This window comes from Purpureocillium lilacinum, assembly GCF_023168085.1.
Source record: "Purpureocillium lilacinum CBS 284.36 DNA, scaffold_5, whole genome shotgun sequence".
NCBI classification, from domain to species: Eukaryota; Fungi; Ascomycota; class Sordariomycetes; order Hypocreales; family Ophiocordycipitaceae; genus Purpureocillium; species Purpureocillium lilacinum.
In genome coordinates, this window is record NW_027072115.1 from 3232638 (window position 1) to 3257512 (window position 24875).

At 56.5% G+C, this 24875-nt stretch overlaps 6 protein-coding genes across 6 annotated transcripts; 4 read left to right on the plus strand and 2 right to left on the minus strand.

The window, feature by feature from the left end:
* Positions 1–7186: 7186 nt before the first annotated feature.
* On the plus strand, positions 7187–10025 carry PLICBS_007576 (uncharacterized protein; the record flags this gene model as incomplete). Its single annotated transcript, XM_018321027.1, has 3 exons — positions 7187–7285; positions 7436–9769; positions 9822–10025. 3 exons carry the CDS (start codon positions 7187–7189, stop codon positions 10023–10025), a joined length of 2637 nt encoding a protein of 878 aa, XP_018180924.1.
* A 3262-nt stretch (positions 10026–13287) lies between these two features.
* Positions 13288–13812, plus strand: PLICBS_007577 (uncharacterized protein; the record flags this gene model as incomplete). The annotated part of the gene is made up of 2 exons (XM_065601205.1): positions 13288–13308; positions 13381–13812. The coding sequence occupies 2 exons, from the start codon at positions 13288–13290 to the stop codon at positions 13810–13812; spliced, it is 453 nt and encodes a 150-aa protein (XP_065457277.1).
* A 353-nt stretch (positions 13813–14165) lies between these two features.
* Positions 14166–14675, minus strand: PLICBS_007578 (uncharacterized protein; the record flags this gene model as incomplete). The annotated part of the gene is made up of 1 exon (XM_018321028.2): positions 14166–14675. The coding sequence occupies one exon, from the start codon at positions 14673–14675 to the stop codon at positions 14166–14168; it is 510 nt and encodes a 169-aa protein (XP_018180925.1).
* A 3295-nt stretch (positions 14676–17970) lies between these two features.
* On the plus strand, positions 17971–18915 carry PLICBS_007579 (uncharacterized protein; the record flags this gene model as incomplete). The annotated part of the gene is made up of 2 exons (XM_018321029.2): positions 17971–18405; positions 18466–18915. 2 exons carry the CDS (start codon positions 17971–17973, stop codon positions 18913–18915), a joined length of 885 nt encoding a protein of 294 aa, XP_018180926.2.
* Positions 18916–19256: 341 nt separating this feature from the next.
* Positions 19257–19675, plus strand: PLICBS_007580 (uncharacterized protein; the record flags this gene model as incomplete). Its single annotated transcript, XM_065601206.1, has 2 exons — positions 19257–19368; positions 19509–19675. 2 exons carry the CDS (start codon positions 19257–19259, stop codon positions 19673–19675), a joined length of 279 nt encoding a protein of 92 aa, XP_065457278.1.
* Positions 19676–20838: 1163 nt separating this feature from the next.
* On the minus strand, positions 20839–24135 carry PLICBS_007581 (uncharacterized protein; the record flags this gene model as incomplete). Its single annotated transcript, XM_065601207.1, has 4 exons — positions 20839–22322; positions 22374–22560; positions 22624–23469; positions 23554–24135. 4 exons carry the CDS (start codon positions 24133–24135, stop codon positions 20839–20841), a joined length of 3099 nt encoding a protein of 1032 aa, XP_065457279.1.
* Positions 24136–24875: the final 740 nt, after the last annotated feature.

The following is a 24875-nucleotide window of genomic DNA, read 5'->3' on the forward strand; positions in this document are numbered from 1 at the left end:
TCTGCACGAATTTAGGCAAAACCAGCCCTGGGACCAGTCCACTAGCAGACGGCACCGATGCCCCTATCGGGAAGCTGTCGCGCATTCCAACGCTCCACGGACCTTCGATGCTAGCACGCACAGCCAAGCAACAAGCAGCTTAACGAGCCAGACGCCCCCCCCTTGGGTCCCCGATTTTTGCGAAAGACCCCTTCCGGGCCTTAAGGCTTAGCTCCGTGTCGTTCCACAATAAGCCTCGGCTCGACGAGCGGCACTCTCTGGACGTGGGTCGGCCACCAGGGGAGGGGCGGATGGAAGGGGGGTCGACCGTAGACTTTTGGTACCGAAGCCCCGAAGCGAGATGCTACTGCCAACAAACTTGGAAATTCCAGATGCGCGGTCATTGCGATCCGCCAAGGTGATGGTGGTGGTCGTGGCTAGAGGCGCGCCTGGGCGCTTCGCCGCAGGCGTCATTCGTCATTTTGCCCACGCATTCTGTGCGTCGCTTCGACGGAGGGGGTGCGAAGTATGTCCAAAACCATGACGGCGAAATTCTGGTTTGCGCGCCTGGTTTCCCTGGCCCGCAAGTTGATCATCGTCCCTGGAAACGAGGCGCAGTCCAAGCGACATAAGACAAGAAAAGGGGGTACTAGATACTAAGTTAGATAGGCGGGGGAGGGAGAGTGAACGCGCAATAAAAGCTTAACAAACGCATCGCAAGGTCGTCTCTTGGCCGACTGATGCTCGTGCTCGTGAGGCGCGCATGCCCGTCCTTATGCGCTTGTCGAACGAGATGCCTGCATCCCAGCCAGGACCACCGTCGTCTACGAGTGCTCCGTACGTTTGTGCGAGAGCATCTGCGAGGCTGGCCCTGGGCTCAAAGTGCCGAGCGGTCCGCAAAAGGAAGGGGCCAGGTGCTGGGATGGTCGTCGGCAGATGGAGAGATGACCGCCACCTCCCCCCTTGACCTTGGTACCCGGTCGCGTGGTCGAGCGCTACGACAAGGCTGTGGGTTGCCATGCGCCGCACGCGTTTTACGAGCACGGTCACGTCTGGAGCTCTGTAAGCATGACGAAGGGGCGCAAGGGCACCCCGAGAACTCACCTGACCGTATCCCGGGTATTGGACCCTGCAACCCATTCGGGGAGAAGCTGAGAAACGGCCGTCAATGCGGCAAAGTAGCAGAGCATATCCGAACAAGACCCCAGCTGGGACAAATGACGAAACCGCGGTCGGTCACCCCACGGCCACGGCCTCGGACGACTGCCAAGCTGATCTCCTAGTAAACCTTAAGTAGTGCGTGACAACAGCTGCAGCCGCATGAACCACAGTCATTACGCGTGCGTGCGCATACTCATAACCGCGATTTGTTGTACGTGGCTGCTGAGGATATTCGCACGTCCCTCCATTAGTATCTCGAAGTCTGGTGGTTCCGATCTGCCGGGAAGGTGGCGGTCGGTCATGCGACGCCCACCCAGCCCTGCAAGGCCCGAGTTCCCGCGTTTCGAAATGCGACAAGGGCATGAACGGAGCGATGGTAGCAATGTATTCACCAGCCATTATGCACGCCTCGACATCAGCGGCCTTGTGCGATAGGCCACCTCGGTCGGGGACGTGGACTCTTGTTCGCTCCGTAAGCTCTCTCCGAGTCCTCCGTGGATAAGAAGGACCACTTGGCGACGCCATCAATGCTGACACGGCCGACAATACTGTGGAATCACGCTGGCGTCCGAGCTCGGCCCGAATCAGCAGCGTCGAGAGACACTCATTCTTCAAATTTATAATCATTGCAAATTCGGTCGTTGGTAATCCCGTCAGATGAAAGCCGACGCGTCTCGCTCTGGGCTATACGTCCTGGCGTCCGACGGGCGTCCAGCCTTGTCAATGCGACAACGTGGCTAAGTCCGGGTGTCTGGTGCTAACCGGGTACCTAATTCTACCGCAGTGCTTGGCCGGACCTGTGCCGTAGAATCTGCCTCGTGCATTGTGCCCTGCGAGGCTGCGATTACGCCCGACTGGGAAATGGCCCGCCCGCAAGAGTCTCGAGGGAACTGGGACAGGAGACTGGGAGTTGTTGGGACGAAGAAGGGCAAAGACATCAACAGCCTTCATCAAGCCGCCGCCGACGTCTAACCACTGCCTCAAGTAAGCCATTGTTAGCAATCTCCGTAGGATGCGTGTCTGACGGATAGGTCCTGTCTGATGGTGATACAATGACCGCGAGCGCCGTCGATCGAGGCCGAGCTGCTCAGGAAGAAGAGTTTGAAATCTTCAGAAACCTGAGGTCAGAAGCTTGTGCAAGTTCCCGTCCTCTGCCATCTACATCTTAGAGGTTTCACAAGTGTGATTGCATGTTGCCACCGTAGTCCCCGGGTCAATGGTGCGCAAGTTCACGACATCTGGAAACTAGCTACTCAATTACTCCGTGCAGATGAACCCTTTGTTCGTGGACTGTTAGAGCAAACTCAGTGCCACTGTTCGATGCTCAGTTACCTGTAAGCATTGCTTCTTCGCCCTCATGATGAACGGAAGATCGGTTCTCGTTGGCGGTTTGATGCTTCGAGCCGGTGCGGATGGGACAAAGACTCAACTGGCTGTTGAGCCCGTCCTCACACCCTCGCTTGAATACCAACCTTTGTGATCATGATGACACCAGCCAAGGGAGTGATTTTGTCGGGATGGATTGTTTATAGCTCTATGCCCCCATACGTTGACGTGGATCATGTCGCACTGGCCCAATCCATATGTTCGCGCCGCCCGGGTGAGCAGAAGTCGGCGAGGCATGTGATCCCCATGGAACTCGCAAAGACGGGTGAAGTCTTCTCTCGTGATCTTTACAGATCCTCCGGCGTCTTGGTCCCGCCTCTCGCTTCCCCGGTCTGCAGCTCAAGTCCGCGTTGTATACACTTGTGACTATCCCAAGAGTGCGCCTTCATGTTCCCACGGCGGACAACACACTGGCCTTGTTGAGGTCTCTCAATGCAATGAATCTCAGGTCATAGCTTTATTGGCAGCCTGCCTTAATCGATCTACTGTAAAGAGCATGTGGCATGGTTTATTGTATGCTGGACTCGCCGGCAGCCGCCGTCGCGTCACCGTTGTTATCGCCGTTCTCGGGACTGGTGAACTCCAGCTAGCATGGTACGCCATTCCAGATTCACAAGACATCCCCGCGCATGCCTTTCTAGTCGCGGGCAGTCTTATGACGCGTGAAGCAGATTGCCCGCTGTGACTGTGTCCGATGCCGACATGGAGGCTCGATCATCACTCGTGGAAAGCCGTTATCCTCTTCATCGCAAACTGATGCCCGACAATGTGCAGCAGAGCAACGTATGCTCCATTCAGAAACGACACATTTTGTATTCGTCCGAGCGTGATGCACGTATACTAGCTAGTCACTCTTCGACGTGGCCGAGTCGGGCGAGATGACCCAGGCACCACTCAACTCTGGACTTGAAGTCAGTGGGGAAGTATGGATGCCACGCAGGACACACCTTTCCCCGAATTGCGTTTCCAGAAACATCGCACGCCATATCATAGGGAGCAGTCCAGCCTCAAGGACGGGCGAGAACGGGCTTGGTGTCGACAAGACCTGCTGACTTCCCGCCATCAGCGCTGACCGAGGCAGCCTTTTGGTTCAACAAAAGTTAAGTTTGTATATGAATGCTCGACCATTGTAACATCCTCGAGATTGCATGCACGTCAGTGCCGAGTCTGCCCCGAAGTACACCCTGGCGAGCTTGCGTCCCAATGCAAAGGTCTAGGGGTAGGGCAACAACGGATCGCAAACCAAGCCGAGATTCATCTTTGGCACAAACTTGTTGAAGCCACTCCGTACGCTGTCTCTCCTCACTTTTCAACCTTTGATGCTGCTCCAGAAGTGCAATGCCTGCCCTACTATAATGCCTTGCTTTGTGGTTCGACTTGGGGCAGGTCGTGCCCGACGAGACTGAACGTTGTTCGCAAGATGCCGCCGCGTAGAACAACGGCGAAAGCTCCATTCCGTACATTGCTTTGGCCTGTCTCCTGGTGCAGCAAAGTACGCCATGCTCATTTTAATAGACGTCAACTGACATACTGATCCTTGTCGTAGAAGTCAAGATAGGCACAACTGGCGGTGCGCCACCTAATGCACCCCAGTGGTACTCAGGGTTACATGTCCTGTATGGACACCATTTCATCGCTGATAATCTATGTTGAAGACAGGAGGGGGCTTAAAAGGTTAAAGACGCCTTGGTTATGGGCTAGTATTGTTTACTTCCAACCGTGTTACTCGCAAGAAGCAGCCTCCCTGGTTGCAGGCCTTCCAGGAAGCAAGCCGAGGCTAAGAGGATCCAGGCTTTTAAAGCATAGCCCATCTGCGTTGCAGGATGAAGACCCTGTTTCGAGAAGGGGATTCCAGTTATTAAGTCCTGGTTAGTTCGACGAGAACGAGAATGATGCAGCCGATGGACTTGACCAGTCGAAGGTTGATCACCAGTGTCCGACGCGAGAATAGTGCTACGGTCTAGGGTAGGCCAATCTGATCTGGTTCACTCGAGACAGACGATGAAGTGAAACAGAAACACTCGCCTTCTATAATAGAGAATGGGAGGACTTCTGTGCATGAATCTAACAACCGCAACGATAACTCGCTCCGCCTAGCCAAACGAGGCACCCAATTGTGACGCGGGTTTCACCTTCGGTAAGCTTGGAGTGTCGTGTGTTGAGACTGAGGCGATCAGGTACTGGCGCGGATATTGGCCGAGAGGGGCAGTGTTCCAGAAGGTCATCGCCCTGGAGGACATGGAGTTCAGTGACAAAATTGGAGAGCAACGGGGGAGTTACACACGAGTACCCACGACTTGCCAGGGAGATGCCTCGCTTTGCCAAGCCTGCCCGTGTCTGGCAGGACAGAATCGCTGGACGGGTGCGCCCGATGTCGTCGGACCAGTGAACGGACTGCCACCAACAACGTGGCGCGGCGCCACTTGCATGTACTTGGAAGTACCCGGGTCAGAGTCCGTACCCAACCCACCGACCACGGCGAGATTGCGTGCGGGTGGCTGTCCTGCGATGGTATCAAACCTGCGCGACGGGGCGATGCGGCATGGCGGCGGCTGGGAAGCGCGCCTATTGTGCGGGAGCCCTGCACCAGAGAGTCCGCACGAGGTCGCCTCGATCAAACAGAAGCATCGGATCTCGATTCTGGCTCGAAGGGGCCGGATGCCAGCAATCGCCCACCACTACCACAAGGGGCAATCTTGAGGAAGATGACCGGCAGTTTTCTGGAGGGGCCGCATCGGCAGCGCACCACGACAAGACTCGACAACGGCAGTCACTTAGTGGGAGGGTCGATGCGTGCGGTTTCCCATTTCCGTCATCTATCCAAGATGATGCCGGATGCTTGCATGTCGTGGAACATCGGGTGGCATTGGCGGGTGCTCGGCGTGCGCCATACGTGCCGATTCTCCGAGGCGAAACAGTCGTCGGCGAACACAACACAGCCGAAACTCGCCAATACTTGCGGAATCCTGTGCCGTTACTAGTTCTGGCCCCTGGCGATGCGCGGAACCAAGCGATGGGACAGGCTCAGGTCCCGCCCAGTCCGCTTCTTAATTTGAGATAGATCGTCACGTCGTGCCGCAACTGCCATGGTTGCCGACTGCCGTGGCATCGCGGCCGTTTGCAGCGGGCTTGGACATTCGCGACCGCGCTGCTCGGGCAGGACACACACAGTCCTGCTCAGCTCGTGTCGTGAGACCTTGGCAACCGGCACGAGAAGTGTCGAGGCCAGTCGCGGTCCCCGACGGCGTCATCGTGACCACGGCCATGTACGACGCTTTGCGAGCTTCGCTTTGCTTTGCTTTGCAGCGGCGGCGATGCCGGTCCCAGGTCATCGTCCCCTCCCCCGCGGGAGACCACGCCCGCCAGGGCGGCGGTAGTGAGAGGATGAGAGGGTCCTGATTCCTCAACTCGTCGCGCTGCGGAGACTGTCCGACCGACTTCTGTCCCTAGTCTGTCTATCAGACTCGGCGTGCCGGGCAGCCGAGCGGGCATCAAAGCATAACTGGCTTGGGGAGGGGGCCTGGCCAATTGCATCGGGGCTCGGGAGGCGGGCGACGAGGCCGCAGGGCTGTGTCTCTGCCTCCGCTGCCGTGTGCCGACAAGTACCTCGCGCATGGGCCCGGGGCCGCCCAATGCGGATCCGAGTTCCAGAGATGGTGGCATCGCGCTTTGCTGGTTGGAGAAGGTCTGGCTGGCGCTCGTCAGCACCAGGTCCGCCTCCCAGACAGACGGAGCGGTGGCGCGCGCTGACGGCGACGGATGGAGGCGCCAAGTGGAAGACGGGGGACGGGACAGAACGGTGCGATGCGATGCGCCGTGATGAAATGCGATGCGATGCGATGCGACACGACGCAACGCGACCCGTGTTGCTGTTCGTCGTGCTGGCCGGCATGTAGCACGTATCACCTATGGGAAGTTCGTGACCGAGGAGCCAACGAGGGGCTGAGGCAGGGAGGGAGGGGAAGAGGGGGAGATGGAATCTGGCATCACATGAGGCTGGTGGGTGGCTCCAAGCACTTGAGCCGGGCACCTGAACTGCTTTCTCACGGCCTCCTGTCCGTTCAGCCAGTTGGCGCATGCTGCGTAGGGTCGCTGAGCGTTGAGCCGTACTGGGCTTCCATCAACTGCTCGGCCAAACGCAGCGCCGTCCACAGCGGCTGACGCCCCTGTAACGAACCTGCAGCCCCAGCGGCCCACAACGGCACAGTGGTCGGGTTCCAGCTCAGCTCTGGGCTCGCTCCCTCCGCGCCAGGTGGCGTTGGCGCACCTCAGGTGAGGTTACGGCGATCCGGCACGGCCAACGCCAGCGCAGCGCTGACCTGCGCTGGGAATAATTCTCTCCAGCCAGATACCCGGGAAGCGCCCCCATCTGCTCCGTACTACTGAAAAACTCCGCCCAGTCCCACGCCCGCCCGGCCCCCCCAGCCCGCCTCCGTCCTGCCCTGTCCTGCCCTTTCCTTGGCCCAACCATCTTCAGACTCCTTCCCATCCTCATCCTCCCCAGCCAGCCTGCAATCAATCGCTGCCATCGACAGCCCGCATCCGCCCCGACCTTCGCTCCAGCGGGCATCGAAAATCGTGCTGCCATTGCGACACTCGACGAGCCCAGCGCGGGCTCTGGCTCCAGCGACCCCCTCTTCCGCCGCCCCCGTTGCCCGCCATGGCCGCCGACGACGAGAAGAGAGCCGCGACGAGCGGGGCAGACGAGGTGCCTCGTCGCCCTTCCGCCGTCTCGTTTAACAAGTCGGAGGATCCTTCGGTAAGAGGATAACCCCTGCCATTACTCGGCGCCCGTGACGGCGTCGGAGCCCGGCTGGCGAAAAGTCGCTCGCGGCATTGGATGGACCCTTGATTGTGTCTGCGAGGCAGTCCAGGGCGGCGCTGACGACGTCTTTCATCGCGAATGCAGGAACCATTCTCCTACGACGAAGACGATCGCTACATGTACGCAAACTCCCAGCAGCGGCAACAGACCATGACCGAGCACGACCTCAATGTCACCGAAGACGACCTGCTCGAGGCCAAAGAGCTCGCTTCACAATACACGCTTGACGAAGTCCGCAGCATCATGATTCGGGTTCACCGCATCCACGAAAAAGACCCAAACTTTCCTGCCACCGTCATACAGAAGATCAAAGCCTTTCTCGAGAACGAATCTGTCTTCTCCAATCCTGAAAAGCACCAGCATCTCATCCAGGAGATGAAGCTCGAGGCCGCCCTCGTCACTAGCAACAGTCCGTACGCCGAAGTCCGTGCTGTCGTCAGCAACAAGGATGACCCCAAGACGCCGTGCTCGACAATACGAAGCTGGTTTATCGGCCTATTCTTTTCGCTCCTGCTCGCCTTCATCAACCAGCTCTTCGACATCCGCCAGCCCGCGATTCGAGTCATGGCCAATGTCGCGCAGCTGTTGGCGTACCCCATCGGCAAGGCTGCCGAGAACTGGCTGCCCGACAAGGGCTTTACACTCTTTGGTGTCAGGCACTCGCTGAATCCGGGGCCCTTTTCCAAGAAGGAACATATGCTCATCACCATCATGGCCAACGTTGCCTACAACACCCCGTACACCAACTACATCATCTGGGTGCAGTATTTGCCGCAATACTTTGACCAGCCGTACGCATCGCATTTTGCATACCAGCTGCTGATTGCCCTTGCCACCAACTTCATCGGCTATGGTATGGCTGGCGTGTGCCGTCGGTTCCTCGTTTACCCGTCATACTGCGTGTGGCCCGCGTCACTCGTCACGATTGCCCTCAACTCGGCTTTCCATAACGACGTCAACCCTCCCGTCGAAGGGCCCTTCCGCAAGATTTGGCGCGTTTCTCGCATCAAGTTCTTCTACCTCATGTTCGGCGCCATGTTTGTCTGGTTCTGGTTCCCCAACTACATCTGGGTTGGCCTGTCCAAGTTCAACTGGATCAGCTGGATTGCGCCTGGTCACCGGGACGTCAATGTCATCACTGGCATCAACAATGGTCTCGGCGTCAACCCCTTCCCGACCTGGGACTGGAATGTCCTGCTGTGGGACTCGGCCGACCCGCTCATGGTGCCGTTCTTCAGCACGCTGAACCGGTTCATCGGCGTCTTCGTCTCCTTTTGGGTTGTGCTAATATTCTGGTACAAGAACGTGTACAACACGGGATACCTTCCCATCAACACGAACCGAGTCTACGATCACTTTGCGCAGCTCTACAACATCACGAAAGCGACCGACGACCACGGCCTTTTCAACCAGGAGAAGTATTCGCAATACTCTCCCCCCTTCCTGGGCGCTGGAAACATTGTCATCTACATGTTCTTCTTCGGCATTTATACGTCGACGCTCACGTATGCCGCGCTCTACCACAGGCACGAAATCGTCATGGGCTTCAAGGCCCTGTTCAACAGCCTGCGCAGAAAGAAGAAGACCAAGCAGGACGATACCAGCCTCGATGTACACAACCGACTGATGCAAGCGTACCCCGAGGTTCCGGAGTGGTGGTACATGATCTGCCTGGCGGTTGCCATTGGTCTGGGCATTGGCGGGATCGTGGGCTGGGACACGCACACCTCTCCTGGTGTCGTCTTCTATGGTCTGGCCCTGTGCGTGGTCTTTGTGATTCCAGTCGGCATCATCAAGGCCATGACAGGTATTGAGGTGACACTCAACGTCTTGGCTGAGTTCGTCGGTGGCTCCTGGGTCGATGGCAACGCTCTCGCCATGAACTACTTCAAGTCCTTCGGCTACGTTACTTGCGCCCACGCCATCTGGTTCTGTAACGACTTGAAGCTGGCCCACTACGTCAAGATCCCGCCCCGTCAGACGTTCATTGCGCAAATAATCGCCACTTTCATCAGCACCATCGTTTGCATCGGCGTCCTCAACTTCCAGATGCAGAACATCGATGGCGTGTGCACGCCGAATGCGCAATACAAGCTGACATGCCCGGGCGTCAACACCTTCTTCACCGCCTCGGTGCTGTGGGGCACGGTCGGTCCGGAGAGGATTTTTGGTCACGGCGGCCAATACAGTGCGACGCTGGTCGGCTTCCCGCTGGGAGTCGTCATCGTGGTGTTCTTCTGGGTCCTAAGCAAGAAGTTCCCCAACTGGACTTGGGTGCGGCAAATTCACCCCGTTGCCATCATGTACGGGGGCATTGTGTGGGCGCCGTACAACATGTCGTATGTCTGGCCGTCGGTGCCCATTGCCTACTTCTCGTGGATCTACCTGAAGTCCCGCTTCCTTGGCCTGTGGTCCAAGGTACGTATTTCTGCATCGTTCTGGGGGTGACGGGCTAAGCTGACTTTTCTAGTACAACTTTGTCCTCTCCGCGGCATGGTCGTGTGGCATTGCCATTTCCGGCATCATCATCTTCTTCAGCCTGCAGTATACTGGGACCGACTTCGACTGGTGGGGCAATCAGGTCTCGCAGATGGGCTGTGAGGGCGACTCCTGCGAGCTCAAGACGCTTGGCCCCGGGGAGTACTTCGGGCCGCGGATCGGGGATTTTAGCTGATGGTGAATGCTCTACACGGAGTTGAACGGTATCACGGCCATACTATGGAGTTATAATGCTTGGAGTTCCGGATTTGGCAACATTTGGGTTGGTTGGGTCTAGCATGTTGGCATTCTTGACGCTGATTTATTGGACAAAGACTATGGGAGCAATGTTATACCCTTTTATTGTGGGAAGATGTACGGCGGAGTGGTGAGTCGGGAGCCGGAGATGCAGCCATTATCTAGTCCCAGTCTCCGTGTGCAGGGTCGTAGTGTACGATAGGCTGCCTTGAAGATGAAAGACATTGCATTCCACATGCTCATCGACAGTTCAATCCCCTAGTGGTCGTGTGCGCCAATTAGCCGTGGCTGGCGTCCTGTTCTCCCTCGACCCTGGTTTCGACATTGGTCCCGGTCGTATCCTTCCATGTCTCCTCGCCCCGCCTAGAATGGGCATTTGGTGAAGCGACATTTGCCCGGAGTGATGGGGCTGCAATCCAGATCGGCCGAGCAGCCAAGCGCCGGCGTGCCATTGCAGCAGCAACACTCGGACAGCGTGGGGAGGCGGTCTACCTCTTCCTGCGGGCTGGCAGAGGCGAGCGCCGCGAAGGAGATGGCAAGGACGGTCAGGAAATGCATCTCGGCGGCTAGGCGTGGACTTCTCTCGCTCGCTTTGAACGGTGCTTGATTGGAGAGTCGAGGCTTGAGTCGAGGCTTCTCGATATGGATGATGAAACAGGTAAGCGGACGACGTTTCAGCTAGTTCGGAGAAGAAGGTTAAGGATGTGTGGGAGGACGGCCGGACAGACTTCTTATATCCATCGTGATGCGTCCTTGACGGCGGCCCGGGCCCGCTTCGTTGCAACCTCAAGGATCCAGTGAGGTCCACGGCGATGCCGTCGGGGCGCGCTCACAAGCCAAACGGGCCGGCTGGGACTTCTGGTGCTGCCTTGCAGTTACTACATCCGGGCCGTCTGGCCGTGGCAGTCCCGGGCCAGCCACACTCCATTGTAGTGTACTGTATGTGGGTGTGCCTTCATGGAGAGCAACTGTTCAAGGTTGACCGATGGCTTTGAAACACCCACCTTGCTACGATTTGAAACCGCTTTCTGCGTTTGTGAGAGCCGTCAGTGCGCTGTGATGGGCCGAAACAGGAAGTCTGTGCCATGCTGGCCTGAGCTTCTGTCCCTGTCGGCGGTCCCGTGGTGGTGAGACCTGGCCTTCCATCCTGGACTGCCGATGGAGCCTACACGTATGCATTTGCCTCGAAGTGAGAGACGCTCGGAGTTTTATGGTCTGGCTCTTTGCGGCGTCTAGAATAACGCGCCGGTTCAGAGCGTGGGCTGTTCGCGGGCAGATCTGGGACACGTCATTTTGGGCCAGTGGTCGGAGACTGGTTTGATGGCCCACGACGACCGTCCTTTCAGGCGCTGGGTAGCTCATCGTGGCGAAGTCGACGACATACAATAGCACCGTTTATGAGAGATAGTATCGTCCAGGCTTGACCCTGCCCATGCCGGGTTTCACCGCATCTCAAGATACAGGCTCTGAAGACCCATTCGAAGGACGGTTCCGTTCACATGCTGGAATGACGGAGCAATCGAGAGACGACAGCCATGGTGTTCGCTACCTGCATGCACAGGGCAGCCCTCAAATCTCCCAGCCCGACCCAGCTGTCACTTACATATCGCCCGTGTCTCCAAGCTCTACCTCACGCACCGCCCCTACGTCTGTCAGCGCGTTCCACGCAATGCAACTGGAGTCGCCTCTAGGGGTCGAGGACTTTTCACATACCCAGGGGCGCTGGTTTTTGCCCTGTACACAGCGGTACTTGTCGCAGCAAGCGATCTAATCATTCAGAAAACCCGGAGATGAGTTAAGGACACGCACAAATCGAGGGCTTTAGGATGGGGGCATTCTTCACCGTTCCGCTGGGGTCGCACTTGCCGCCCTTGGGCTATCGGACGGTCGTCGTTGTCAGCACTCCGAACAGGGGCTCAAGAGTATATCAAGACGGTGAGATATCGTCGTACATGGCAGGACCGGGCGACGTTCAGGGTTGCCAGGGCCGGGGCAACCAAGGCGAAAACGATAACAGCAAACTTCATTTTGAGTGCAGTAGAGGTCAACACGTTTGCGATGCCGTAATTGCTGTCTGATGGAGCGCGACGCATCGAACAGGGCAGGCCTACTTATACGTCGTCTTGCCAGAGACCGCCTAACTCTGTATGGTGCGAAATGGCACTTCGGCAGATCGATGAGCACGCTTGGGCAATGTGACGAAGACAGTTGCCCTGAGGCCGTGGTCATCTGTAGCCAGTTCTATGTTGTATGTATACTGTAGTACTGTAGATCCTGTAGATCCTGTATCTGCAACATGATGCGGCGCAAGGCGGTCTGCCGACTGAGACCACGGAGAGCTCAGGGATAGGCACTATCTTGGGGGAGAAGCTGCGTAAGTCCAGACGATCGGAGCGTTCACGGTACTGGCGGTGCCCTGTGCTCGGTGGGTGAGGCAGCTCCGGCGCCGTCTCACGCAACATGCCTGCCAAATGGGTGGCTTCGACGTCGTCGCGCGATTTCGGCGGTCAATATGCACAAGCCCCTAGTGAGCATGAAGACTGACCCAGGGATAGATGCGTGCAGTATCTACATCGTGCACCATGTGCAGACAGGAGCAATCGCAAACAAACGTCTAAGCCAAGAGAGTGGCAGATTCTCGGCGCTGGAAGAGTTTAAGCTCTAGCATGAGACCGGGGCGTCAGCTACCACTCTTGGCGGCTCTCGCCTCTCATGTCTGAAGGATGCGCTTGGCGGCAGTTGATCAGCAGTAGTTGTCTTGGCGAGGCGAAGTAGGAGGACGTGTGCGCATGGCCGGCGACTTACATCAAGACAGCAGAGGACAAAGTAAAGCTCACCTCGGCCGCCAGAGCAGGGGCCATCACTCATCGCGAATTCCGGATCGGAGGCAATTCATCTTGGGCAACGCAGCTACAGAAACAACCTGATCGGTTCTAGCAGACTGGCGCCAAGCTGTTCGCCCGAATGCAGCTCACGATGCCAAGAGTGATGGTGGATCCCGACGTCATACACGACACTCGGCGTTTGGCGATACATAATGCGAAGGAATGCCAGTTACATCGTGCCGTAGGGAGTTGAAGTTGCAATCATTCGCTGGCCTCTCCAAAACCATCAACTTCCGGCTCTGGAGCCGGACAGAGCATTTACCAACTCCCCTCGTAAACGCCCCCGAACGGAGCGTCACTGCTTGATGTACCCCTATGATCATCCCTCGCAGCGCTGTAAGTTGTAGCAGGCGAATAGCCCGGCCCCCCAGTTATCAGGGCGCCTAGCTGACGCGAGAACGCCGGCAGATTTCCTCCTTGTTTGGCCGCGCGTCGGCAGCAGGCACCGCCGGCAGCGGCATCGGCGCCGGCGGGCTCGCGGCCAAGAACAGCGGCGGCGACAGCCAGAGCACAAAGTTCATCATCGGCTTCTGCGTAGCCATCCCCTGCACGCTCATCATCGTCGGCCTCTATTTCTTCTTCAAGCGCCGACGCGACAGGCGCAACAGGAACACGACCCGCGGCTACAACGCGGGCGGCAAGGTCAGCGGCAGAGCCGCTCGCGAGGACGGCAAATCGAGGACGAAGACGCCCAATGCGAATCAGCGGAGTGGCTGGGGACGGAGAAGGAGCAAGAAAAGCAAGTTCTCTTTATTTACGATCCCCGAAAGGCTTAAGCCCGCAACGCCACCGGCCGCATATCGGCGGGAGAAGGAGTTGTTGCCGTCTGGGCCGCCCTGAGAGGGACTTGCCTTGGCCGACGCCCGTTCGAGCAACAATTGCACACAATGCCAGCGCTTAGTTAACTCATCGAGGAAGCTCACCTTTGCACCAAGATCGTATGACCTTGGCGCGTGTGATGGAAATTAAACAGCACCTTTGGCCCTTCAATACCTGCAGCGCCTGTTAATGCCAACAAACGAGCGTAAACAGTATTTGTATTACGATTGATCCGAGCTAAGTTCAAGAGAGACACAACGTATCAGTCCAAGTAAATGAAAGTCCCCGCTTCAACATGAAGGAAAGGCAGGGCGCAGCCCGGAGTCATTGGATCAATGCCTGACGTGTCTTGAAGCGCTGCAGCCTCATTTTGATCAGTCCTTCTTCGCAACCGACGTCGGAATGGCCATCTTCTCCGCTAGGTCCTGAGCCGGCCGGAAAACCTTCTTCGAATTGACACCGACAAATACAAAGCCGATATCCACCATGTGAAAGATGTAGTATGGTTCGTCGTCGCCTGGGTACAGGGGATGACGCAGGAGCATACTGTCGTAAGGACCGTGGTATTCCGCCCTCAGAAGCTTGTCTGCCTCGCTGGCATCCATGTCGATGGGCCACGGAATGACAACGTCTTCCAGCCATGGCTGACCAACATAGTACACAGGGCCAAATTCACCCCAGCTGCCGGCCGTAGTGATGAATGCCGTGCCCCTGCCCTCTTCGGCTTGGAACACAAGGTGTAGGTGTGTGATTTCGGTCACGCGCATGACAGCGGCATTGTTGGGGGCAGCCCCCTGGACTTCGTAGAGCTGCGCGTCTGGAAACTGCTCTCTGACTAGGCGTACGCCAATGTTGACGCAGCCAAGATAGCTCAGTGGCAACATTTTGACCGTTGGGGAAGAATCAAGAATGGAAGGATGACTCGTTACTTCGATAGTTGCAGGAAATGTTGGTTATTACTGTTGTAATGAAAGTACGCCATTGCAAGAAACGGAAGGCAGATGGGGATATTTATCATGGCTACCAGTATCACTCGCGAACCTAAGGCCGACACAATTCGACGCCTCTCCTCCGCTGCTGCGACATTTTGACGTGATTGAAGGCTATGCGTCACACTGCACGACATGAAGCAACTGCAGAAATACAAAATATACGACCTAGACACATGAGTAATATTGCGGGCAGCTTCATTATAGGTGCATGCAGGCTCGTCATAAGCAATAGACCTGCACTCTGCAGAGCCGTTTCAGCTCAGTACTTCCGAATCCCCCCTCCCCTGATCCCTGTAGTGCTGCGCTCTCGCATCTTGCACTTCCGAGACCTTTTACTCGGCGGTAATGCACCACGAAGGACCGGAGTCTGTCCGGTTGACCCCTTTCGGCAACACACAGGCTGCACAACAGCTGCATAATACGCTGAGACTGTAGAACTCAGTGCCCGCAATTTAAGGCTATCTGACGTGTTCTTCGAAGGTTTGAGCGTTGACCTGACTTGCGACGTCTGTGTGAGGTGTGATGGACCCTTGCCGCTGCGTGTTGCAAAATGTCAAGGGCACAGCAAGTCTGTGGTTTTGTGCAGCTCATGCCGGGATCGCGATATATCCAGTATCCTGCTTCGTGACCTGCAGTGTCTGGCTGTGCTCATGAATACTGTTGCAACACCACCCGTGCGGTTACATGCAGCCCGCGTCTCAGCCAGCGTCGAATCGCAGAACATTTGGTATGTCACAAATTACTACCTCAGCTGTTAATGACGGACATCCTTGTGGTGGGCCAATGCTCTGAGCAGACCTGCCCGCATAAAGCATGCTGAGTGACGACTGTTGAATTCCGTCGTCCGTGTATATGGGCCATTGGGCGGTGCACGCCTGATAGTTGCCGTTCAGCCTGAGCAGTCGAGCCAACTTGATTATATGCAGTAATCCTCGGCTGCTCATTGCCGACTAATTATTAGGATACCAGCGACATGTTTATCATTGAGCAGCCATGTCTAAACCCTCCGTATCAAGTTCGATGAGGATTCCATCCACCATTTGTGGAGGTTCCCTGCGCTCGGAACCAGCGCTACTATATATGCTCACGACCTGGATCAGCTTTGCCATATAGTGTTGGCGAAATTTCTAGACAGAGGTGTACTAAATTCCTCGGTGACCAGTGCGCCACGAGAAATGCGTGGCATAATTGCAAAGGTGCATGTGTGCGTGAATTTCCGCCGGGCGACAGCTTGCCCAGCTGTGACCCGACCAAAACACGCGCCATTATCTGAAAGCCTGGCATGACGTGGCATGTAGCGCCGGCTTCGTTTGTTCCTTTGGTTCGAAGTATCACCTCATGTTGAGACCGACTACTGCCATGATAGGCAGCCTCAGTCCGCCGAGTTTGACAATGGTCCAGGATCATTATCACGTACCACTGACTAGCTTCAGCAACCAGCCGCTTCAGAAATTGACCGAACAGCGACTATTATTTCCATGGTCGCGCGTGTGGCCGATTCGAACATGAGGAAAGACACGCCAGTCGCGGCTGTGGCAAGAAGGCGTCGCGTTTCATGACCTAATCGCATGAGTCCAACAGCTGCTTCAACAGCAAGCAGAGACCCTCAAGACTGAGCAATTATGAACAAGTAGAACGGAAATGACTATTAATATGTGACAGTGTGCGAGCGACACTAAACACCTTGGATACATATGGGCCTGATCGCGATTCTTCTTCGTCTCGAGGCAAGACTGAGTAACTCGGTCAAGCGAAATCCTACTTTCCGCCCGGAGAGTTCAAGTAGTCATTAAAGTCTATATTCATATCTGATACCGAACGCACGATTTGCCCCCTCACTTTCTTGCCGTTCGCAAGACCTAATTTATCGAGTTTCGACCGTTTCGACTACAACTCCGATACATTATCGGAGTGAGCATTGAGGGATGCCGCCTGTCAAGACCCGTATGATCCTAGACTCTGATATGGTGAGGGAATTCTGACTTGGTGCTAGCTAAGGACGAACTGGACTGGATCTATGACGGGTTACCTACAAAGGTGAAGCAAGTTGTAGATCATGCCGTCAGCCTCGCAAGACCCGGAAGATGCGCCGATGCCCTTCAAGACTTTTACCTGGGCTATTGGAGAGAGACGGGCAAGTTCGACTCAGACCTGACGAATGCGATGCGGGAGTACTCGGAAAGCCCTGCGAGGTTTCGGGAAGGCCTTCTCCTGTGGCTAGATTGGCGAGTAAACCCACCTTCCGATGGTCGATTCCGGAACCTCTGCACAATACAATAATTGTATAATTGCTCATGTACCATAACTCAGAATTTGAGACTCAACCTCCAGATTAAGTAATGCCCAGTGTGCAGCGGCAAGAACTGTAGCATCGCGATCAAATCTCGAACATCTTGGCACTTGAGCTCAGACACTCTTTACTACTGCCAGAGCGTGGCCTCCAGATTCTGTCCCTATGACCTATCGAAGTTTATAATACCCTGAGTAGGTAAAATACGAAGTGCATATTAGGCATTTGGCACACTATGGTGTGACCTATCGTCTTTGCTGTGACTTGCCTTCCATTAAAGTGAGTATCGAAAACCTAACAATTTTAGCCCTAACCTCAACCTCAGTCTGCAGGTGAATAGCATAGACAGTACGGGTTACGATATAATTTCCACGATAGCCACAATATTACTAGTGGCGGCCCCGTCGCTCCTCGATCTTCCAGAGGTCATCCAACTGAGACCAACAATGGAACAAGTCTTGAGCTGACGAACCATGGTACCCAGGACGGGTATGCAGAGGTCCATAACCTCATAACGACGAATACACTATTCGAATCTCCACAGAATAGTTGAAGATTAGCAGTGATGTAAGTTGTGCACGAGTCAGCCACGTTTCTGACCCCTGGCCAAAACAGCACAAGCTGCCGCAAAACACGATGTATTCACGAAAATAAGGTCAAAGCTTCGCTGATCGGAAACAGAAGCCGCACGAGCATAGGATCCCCAGGTCCTGACTGGTAACCGTCGAGTTCATGCGGGACCAAGTACACAACACCTTATCAAGGATGTTGGGCTTTCCGCATCACAGTCCACTTCCGGATGGAGTACCATGGAAGCACCACAGCTTTCTACAAATTCTCGACATGCAGCCATTATTTGCAGAGCAAAGCTATCTCGCACTTGTACAGATTCAAACCATGGCATCCTTTCCACCGCGGTTTCTGATATGGGGTGGCAATGGGTGGCTGGCCGGTCTTCTAGAGAACCTTCTCAAGAAGCAGGGCAAGGAGGTGTTTACCACTACAGTGCGCATGGAGGACCCAATCGAAACTGGGAAGAAGCTGCAAAGAGTTCAGCCGACGCATGTTTTGAACTGCGCCGGGTGTACTGGCAGGCCGAACGTCGACTGGTGCGAGAACCACAAGGCCGACACGGCACGCTCAAACGTTATTGGCGTGCTTAGCTTTGCGGATCAGTGTTTTCGGAGGAATATCCACTGCACGGTCTTTGCGACTGGGTGTATCTATCAGTACGATGAGACTCACCCCATAGGAGGTCCTGGATTTACGGAAGACGACGCACCGAACTTTGCCGGTAGTTTCTATTCCATGACCAAGGGTCATGTTGAGCCTGTGAGCCCATCACTCTTTGGCCCCCAGGCCAGACTCGGGTGCTAACGAAATGTCTCGTAGATCCTGAGCAGCTATGGGAACTGTCTTATCCTACGCCTTCGCATGCCCGTAAGCGACGACCTCCACCCGCGTAACTTCGTCACCAAAATCATCACCTACGAACACGTCGTCGACATTCCAAATAGCAACACGATTCTTCACGACCTCTTACCGGCCTCGCTCGTGCTCGCAGAGCACAAGGAAGTGGGGGTGTACAACTTTACAAACCCGGGCGCGATCTCGCATAACGAGGTCCTGGGGTTGTTCAAGGAGATTGTGCGACCAGACCTGACTTGGCAGAACTTTTCGCTCGAGGAGCAGGCAAAGGTTATCAAGGCAGGGCGCAGCAATTGCGAGCTGGACGTGACCAAAATAGTGACGAAGCTCGGGGAGTATGGATACGAGATACCCGAGGTCCATGAAGCGTATAGAGCATGCTTTGAGAGGATGAAGACAGCAGGAATTAAATAGGCGTTTTGAAAGCTATTATTTCCCTGGGTCGCACGAGAATAAGTTCGCATGTTGCAACGGCGAAGCCTCGGCCGTGAGACGCGAGGCGCATCACTGGCCAGCGATCCTACGAGGTCCCCACGTGACCCAGCCATTCAACAGGAAAGATTGGGCGACCGCGCACGTGACCCGGCGAATCCTGAGCTGCGGCTTCCTCGCGGGCGGCAGCGCAACGACGAGGGCCGCCAAAAAAGCTGCAGCAGAGGCGATCGCAACCACTCGACAGCCGGAACCACACATCGTCGCTGGGAGCGCGCCCTTCTCTCCTCCCACACCCGCAGCCCTCTCGTTCTCGCCCAGCTATGTCCGGAGGGCACAAGCCTATCCGGCTCCCGCCGCTCAAGACGCTGCGCGTCCACGCCCCCAAGCGCCAGCCCGAGAACCCCTGCATCGCCATCATGTCCAGCGTCCTAGGTGCGTTTTCCCCCCGTCTCGTCTCCCCACAGCTCCGGGCCCTCTCGCGCTCTGGGTGCTGAGGGCTAGCTCCTGGTCGCCTTCAATGGCTACTGAGTGAGTGAGTGTGCGACATCCGTGCTAACTGACCGCTACTGCAGCGTGCTGGGCGTCTGCGGGTTACAACGCCGCCGGGTGTGCCGCCATCGAGAACCAGCTGCGGCGGTGCATGGACGGCCCCCCTCCGCCGCCGGCCCCCGCCAACACAATCAACTACCATCTGTCGCGAATGCAAAAGTACGTCACGAGCCCGCGGAAGCAAAAGTGAGGCCGTCGGCGACCGACCGCTACGACGACAAAGAAGAAGAAGGCGATGAGGAACAAACCCGCGTGACCCCCCAATGGGGACGGCACGAAAGGGGTCAATTCGCTCTACAATGAAAGCGTCACCGGACTTGGACTGTACAGAGCACCAGGAGATGGGAGCGGAGTGAGAGGAAGAGGCACAATTGCATTTCCAGGCGTTGTTTGGGAGGATTGAAACCAAGACCCTGTATATCAGACGGCGAAGGGCCGCCACATTGTACGATACGGCATAAGGTGGCGTCTAGAGGCCGCACAGCCCCGATACCACGCGAAGATAGCGCTCTTCACATCCTGCCGCTTCCCCAGCGCATCGTAGATGTCTCGCACGTCGTTCGGCAGGCTAACGCTGGCTTGTGCGTGGGCCACGAGACGCGGCGCTCACAACATTGCGCAAAGCTCGAACGATAGTCAAACTTCCACACTGCTTTCCTTGACGATATCAAAGAGCATCGCGCCAGTATTGTTTGCACCACCTCCAATCTATATGAGCAGCTACCGAGTATAGCGGCTCGCCAAGAATCCAACTCGGTCACAGCATCTCCATTCGCGCCATACAAAGCAAACCCGGCCCGTTGGCCAACGAGTGTCAGTTCCTGGCCCCCATCCCTTTGCACAGGGCTGAAGAACAAGGCATGCATGCAACTCGAAAAATCATGCCAATGCCACCGCAACACAGTCATCATCAGGTGCCACAACAAACAGTGCTTGCTGCTCGTCTCACGGCCTCCGGCAGGGGGGCCTCCGGCAAGGCACAGAATCGCCCGACCGAGACGAAGGAACAGAAAGATATGTGTCTTGAAAAGGGTCGACCCAAATTAGCACAGCGCAACACGGGCAAAATCCCAAGGAGCCCGCGCATGATTCCCCTCGAATTCAATTCGCTGCACGGTCGGGTCTATATGGCGGTGCTTAAAACAAAGGGCAGGATTTGCTCGTGCCTCTTAATTCGTGACTCATCGCCCTTCGAGCGTGTCCGATGTCGTGAGATATAATAGCACCGTGCGCCAGTCATGCGAATGTTCCGTATATCCTGAGTAGCCGTCACCGCCTCGCCCTGCTGTCGATGCCTCATCCACGCCAACTCTCACTGATCTTCCGAGCAGAGCGGCTTGCATCGAGACGGCATTAAGACGTGTCTCCAACGCAGAAGAGCTCTATCTCTCCCACGCCGCCCGCATACATATTCTTGACTCCCTCTCGCCACTCCATAAATGCAATTTGAATGTCGTCGTCGCTTTCAATAGTGACGAAGTCGCCATCTTCATCGCGATATCGCAACTTCAACATGCCCTTGCTGATGCTGCTGTTCATAAAGCGCGCGAGCTTTGCATCGATCCGGTCAATGAGTGACTGGTAAGTGATGTTGAACGCCACGACCAGAGTCACGTAGTTGCCACTGTCGCAATTCACTCGGACCTTGAGCTGCGTCGGCAGAGGCAGCTCTGGACTGGCCAAGGGGTTGCTCGTAGGCGGCGGAGCGACCCCTGTGCCCAGGGCCGGCGAGACTGTGCGGGAGTTGGCCGCAACTGAGTCGACTCGCAGCGAGCTCCCTGCCGGAGGACCGGGCGTGGTCTGGCGCGGGTACACCGGCTGTGCGGGGAAGTGCGACATGGTGCCGCCCAGACTGCCCGAATGCTGATGGTGCCGCTCACGTTGGGCTCCGGGGCTCTGGGTACTCGTTCTGATCGGCAGATCATTACGAGGTGACCCGTTTTGTGACCTCGGGATGCTGCCGTCGTGCGCTGGATGGAGATGTTGGGGGATGCCGGGCACGGCAGGAATGTGGCCTTGGCTCTGCTGCCTTTGCCGCGGCATGCCGCCGGCATTGACGTCGGGCGTGCTGTAAGACCGGCTCCGCTGCTGTTGGGCTGCGCTCTGACTGTGTGTCGCCATGACAGGAAGCGATGGGCCACGAAGGTTCCGCGCATTCATTGCGTGGGGGTTCGGTGATGAGCCATCACGAGACGGAGCCCGCGGCATGGCCGGTGCCGTATACCGATTCACATCGTCCCAAACCGCCTGAGGAGTACCAGTCTTTGGGAACGAGTATCCTGATGGAAACACCCCGCTGGTCGTACTCGTCCGTGACGATGCCGGTGAGTCACCGATGGGCGAGAAATAGCTGTCCCCGCCCCTTGATCCGGGTGACGGCGCACCATTACCCATCGTCTGTAGGCTGAGGGGCGCTGGAGGAGTCGGCAGTGGGAATCGTGGAGGCGGTGCCCTTGCGATGCCGGCCAGTGAATGCACGCTGTCCCCAGTCGCCGATCGCTGTCTCAGGTTTGTAGCGGACGACGTACGGGGCATCGAACCGACTGTCGAGTTTGATGGCACTGGAAATTGTGCCGGAGCGGTGGCGGGTCCGTAGTCCTCGTCGTCGTCGTCGTCTTGCTGCAAATACGGGTTCTCGAGCCCGCCCGCGTGATCCCGCGTCCAAGCGAAATCAGCTGCAATACCGTCGGGACTTGTCGACAGGCGCGGAGCATTCTCTTTCCTTTGCGTCTCAAGTCCAACGGCCCACTTCTTCATCATTTCCTCGTTGAGAAACTTGATTGTGAAGTTCTCGACGCCAGGGTCGCCCTTCCACCAGATCTGGACGCTGTGCGATCCTGCGCCGACGATTAGAGGGGAACTGCGACTGCGAGGTCGATTTGCCTTACCTGGCTTGGACAGAGACACGATGTCAGTAACGTTAGTCATGAATATCCTGCCTTTGAGCTGGAGCTTCGTGTTCCTGTTTCGGAGTCTGGGCCCCGATGTTCGACTCTTGTCCTTCTTATCCTTGCTCTTGTTCGGCGACGCCTCCTTGCAGCATAGCAGTATACACTCGAAGAGGTAGATCTCATACTGTAGGTCCTTTGTCAGTTTCTCATTATTTCACTGAGGTTCAAAGTGTGGAAGCCAACATACGTCTTTCTCCTGGTCACTCTTCCCAGTAATAACACCGTAGACGCCGTGCAAGAGTAGCTTTCCGAATGACTCCACCTTATGGGACTTCCAGTCATCTACTCTGTTGATGAGCTCTTCCAGGGCTTCATCCAGGAGATCTCGGTTCACAGCCTCGTTGGCTTTGTGCAAAACACGCTCAGCAGCTTCGCAGCCTGACATTAGATCATTTCTGGTTTCTGCATCCTCGCTCTTCTTGTGCAGGTCCTGAGGGTCGTCGTCGTCAGTCGGGGGCGCTGGACAAGGGATTGAATCGAAGCTTGCCTTGAGGAGCAACGGATACTTGACTAGGCGTTGCATGGGCTTCAACAAGAACCCGTCTAGTGTGTTGAAGTCGGCAGCGACAGGATGCTCGGAGAGTTGGATCTTGTCGAAAACCTGATTCGCGATCTGAGCAGCCTTCCTCTGATTCGCGATGAACGGTTGATAGATGTCGAACGCGTCTTCGTAGAAGCAAAAGGGAGCACCCCAACGCTGAGCAACCTTGGGCATCGAATTCGTCGTCTCAACGCGAATCAGAAAGCGACGCTGAAAGTCGAGGATAGCGTTGATGTTCAAGAATATTTGATGGACAATATCGCCGGGAATCGCGCCCTTTTGCTCGAGGGACTTCTTCAAGTCGTGCAGATTCTCGAGGTCCTGGACATATTTCCGCTCCGTGTCAACTAGCTCCTTGACGATGTGGTCTCTGTAGCTCATTTGGGAGCCGCCTGGGGCAGCCATGGGCTCATCTTCGGGATATAGGTGTTGTTGCAGTAGCAAGCCGCGCTGTTCAGCGAGATCGAGCACATAGTTGACAACTTGCGTTACCTGCGGGTGTGTCAGCACATGCCTCCCTTCAGTTTTCCGTGCGGGGCGAAGATGCCTCGTGGGACGCGGGGGAGAACGGCTCACCTTGACGAACCCAGAGGTGTCATTGCCCATCAAGTCGGTAATGACAAAACTTTCTGTCGGAGGGACCTGAAGCTCCTTCATGCATGCTTGTACAAACTTGAAGATGGCAATCTTGGATTTCTTCGCGTCTGAGGCATTTGGGTCGTCTACTCTGAGCGGCTCGGGAGGCTGAAGAGAGTTGTAAATGACGAGGAGTGGATAACCCGAGCGAAAGAGATTCCATAACGGATCCACGGGATCCGTCGGGTCGAGCTGCTCGAGGAACGGTTCGAAGTTGGGCACCTGCGCTAGGCGCTGCTTGAGTGAGACGCAGATCTGGTACAGCGAACGAGAGGCGTCGGCTTTTTGGTTGATGATGTTTGTCGTCGCGATGACGGGGCCACCATTCTGCCCGGGAACAACGGTAGCACCGCTGCTTAGGGAGTTGAGAGACGAAGACGAGCCAGCGAAGGCTGTCGAGCCCGAGAGCTGGCTGGTGCGCGGCGCATTGTTCATACTGTCCTGTTGCAGGCCGCCGGTGCCGCTCAGTGTAGACTGGAAGACCGGGGCCGTATTGGTTCTGAGTAACGGGGCATGAGCCATGGCTTATTACTCCATCCGTTAGGGGGGTGGAAAGCGCTGCTCAGGCCAGTATGGGTGACGAGCGAACAGCCCGTACGACGCGGTCTGGCAGGGAGAGGCCGGGCGTCAAGACGTCGAGGGCGGGCGCGATGATGTGCGGAGGAGGGTGGAGGGTCAGTCACTCGCTCAGACAATCAACAAGCGGCTCCGCGAACGATGTCCTGTGCTGTCTCGTGTTTGTCAAGCCTCCCTTTCTGGCACGAGAGGTTGGCGGTGGGGGGTGGGTGGTCTCAGAGGGCACCCGATCGCGCGTCATCCAACAGCCACAGCTCCTCGGCGATGCTCGCTGCCTGTCAACGTCAACGGCTTGCTGTGCCGATGCTCGAGCCGGAACGTGTCGACTCTAGGTGCGTCTGTCCTGCGCTGCTTATCACCCGCAGGTTCGAGTCGGCGTGCGTGCAGGAGGGATCGGGACTTGGTGGTCGCGGTGCGTACGTGGCGCCGCAAAGTCGGCCTCACTGTGGCTCTCCGTCGCCGTCGCCGCCGCCGTCGTCGCAGAAACGACGTCAACCGGGGCGGGTAAGGCTGCCTGCAGGCTGCGATGCAGGCGGTTGCGGGACAGCTCACAGTAGCACCGTCTGGCGAACAGGGCTGTTGCTGGCACTGCTGATGGTGCCGCTGACGGTCGTGGTGCTGCTGCTGCTGCTGCTGGGAATAGGGGCCGGCTCACCACCGTCGAACACGTGGGCCGCGAGTCGTCC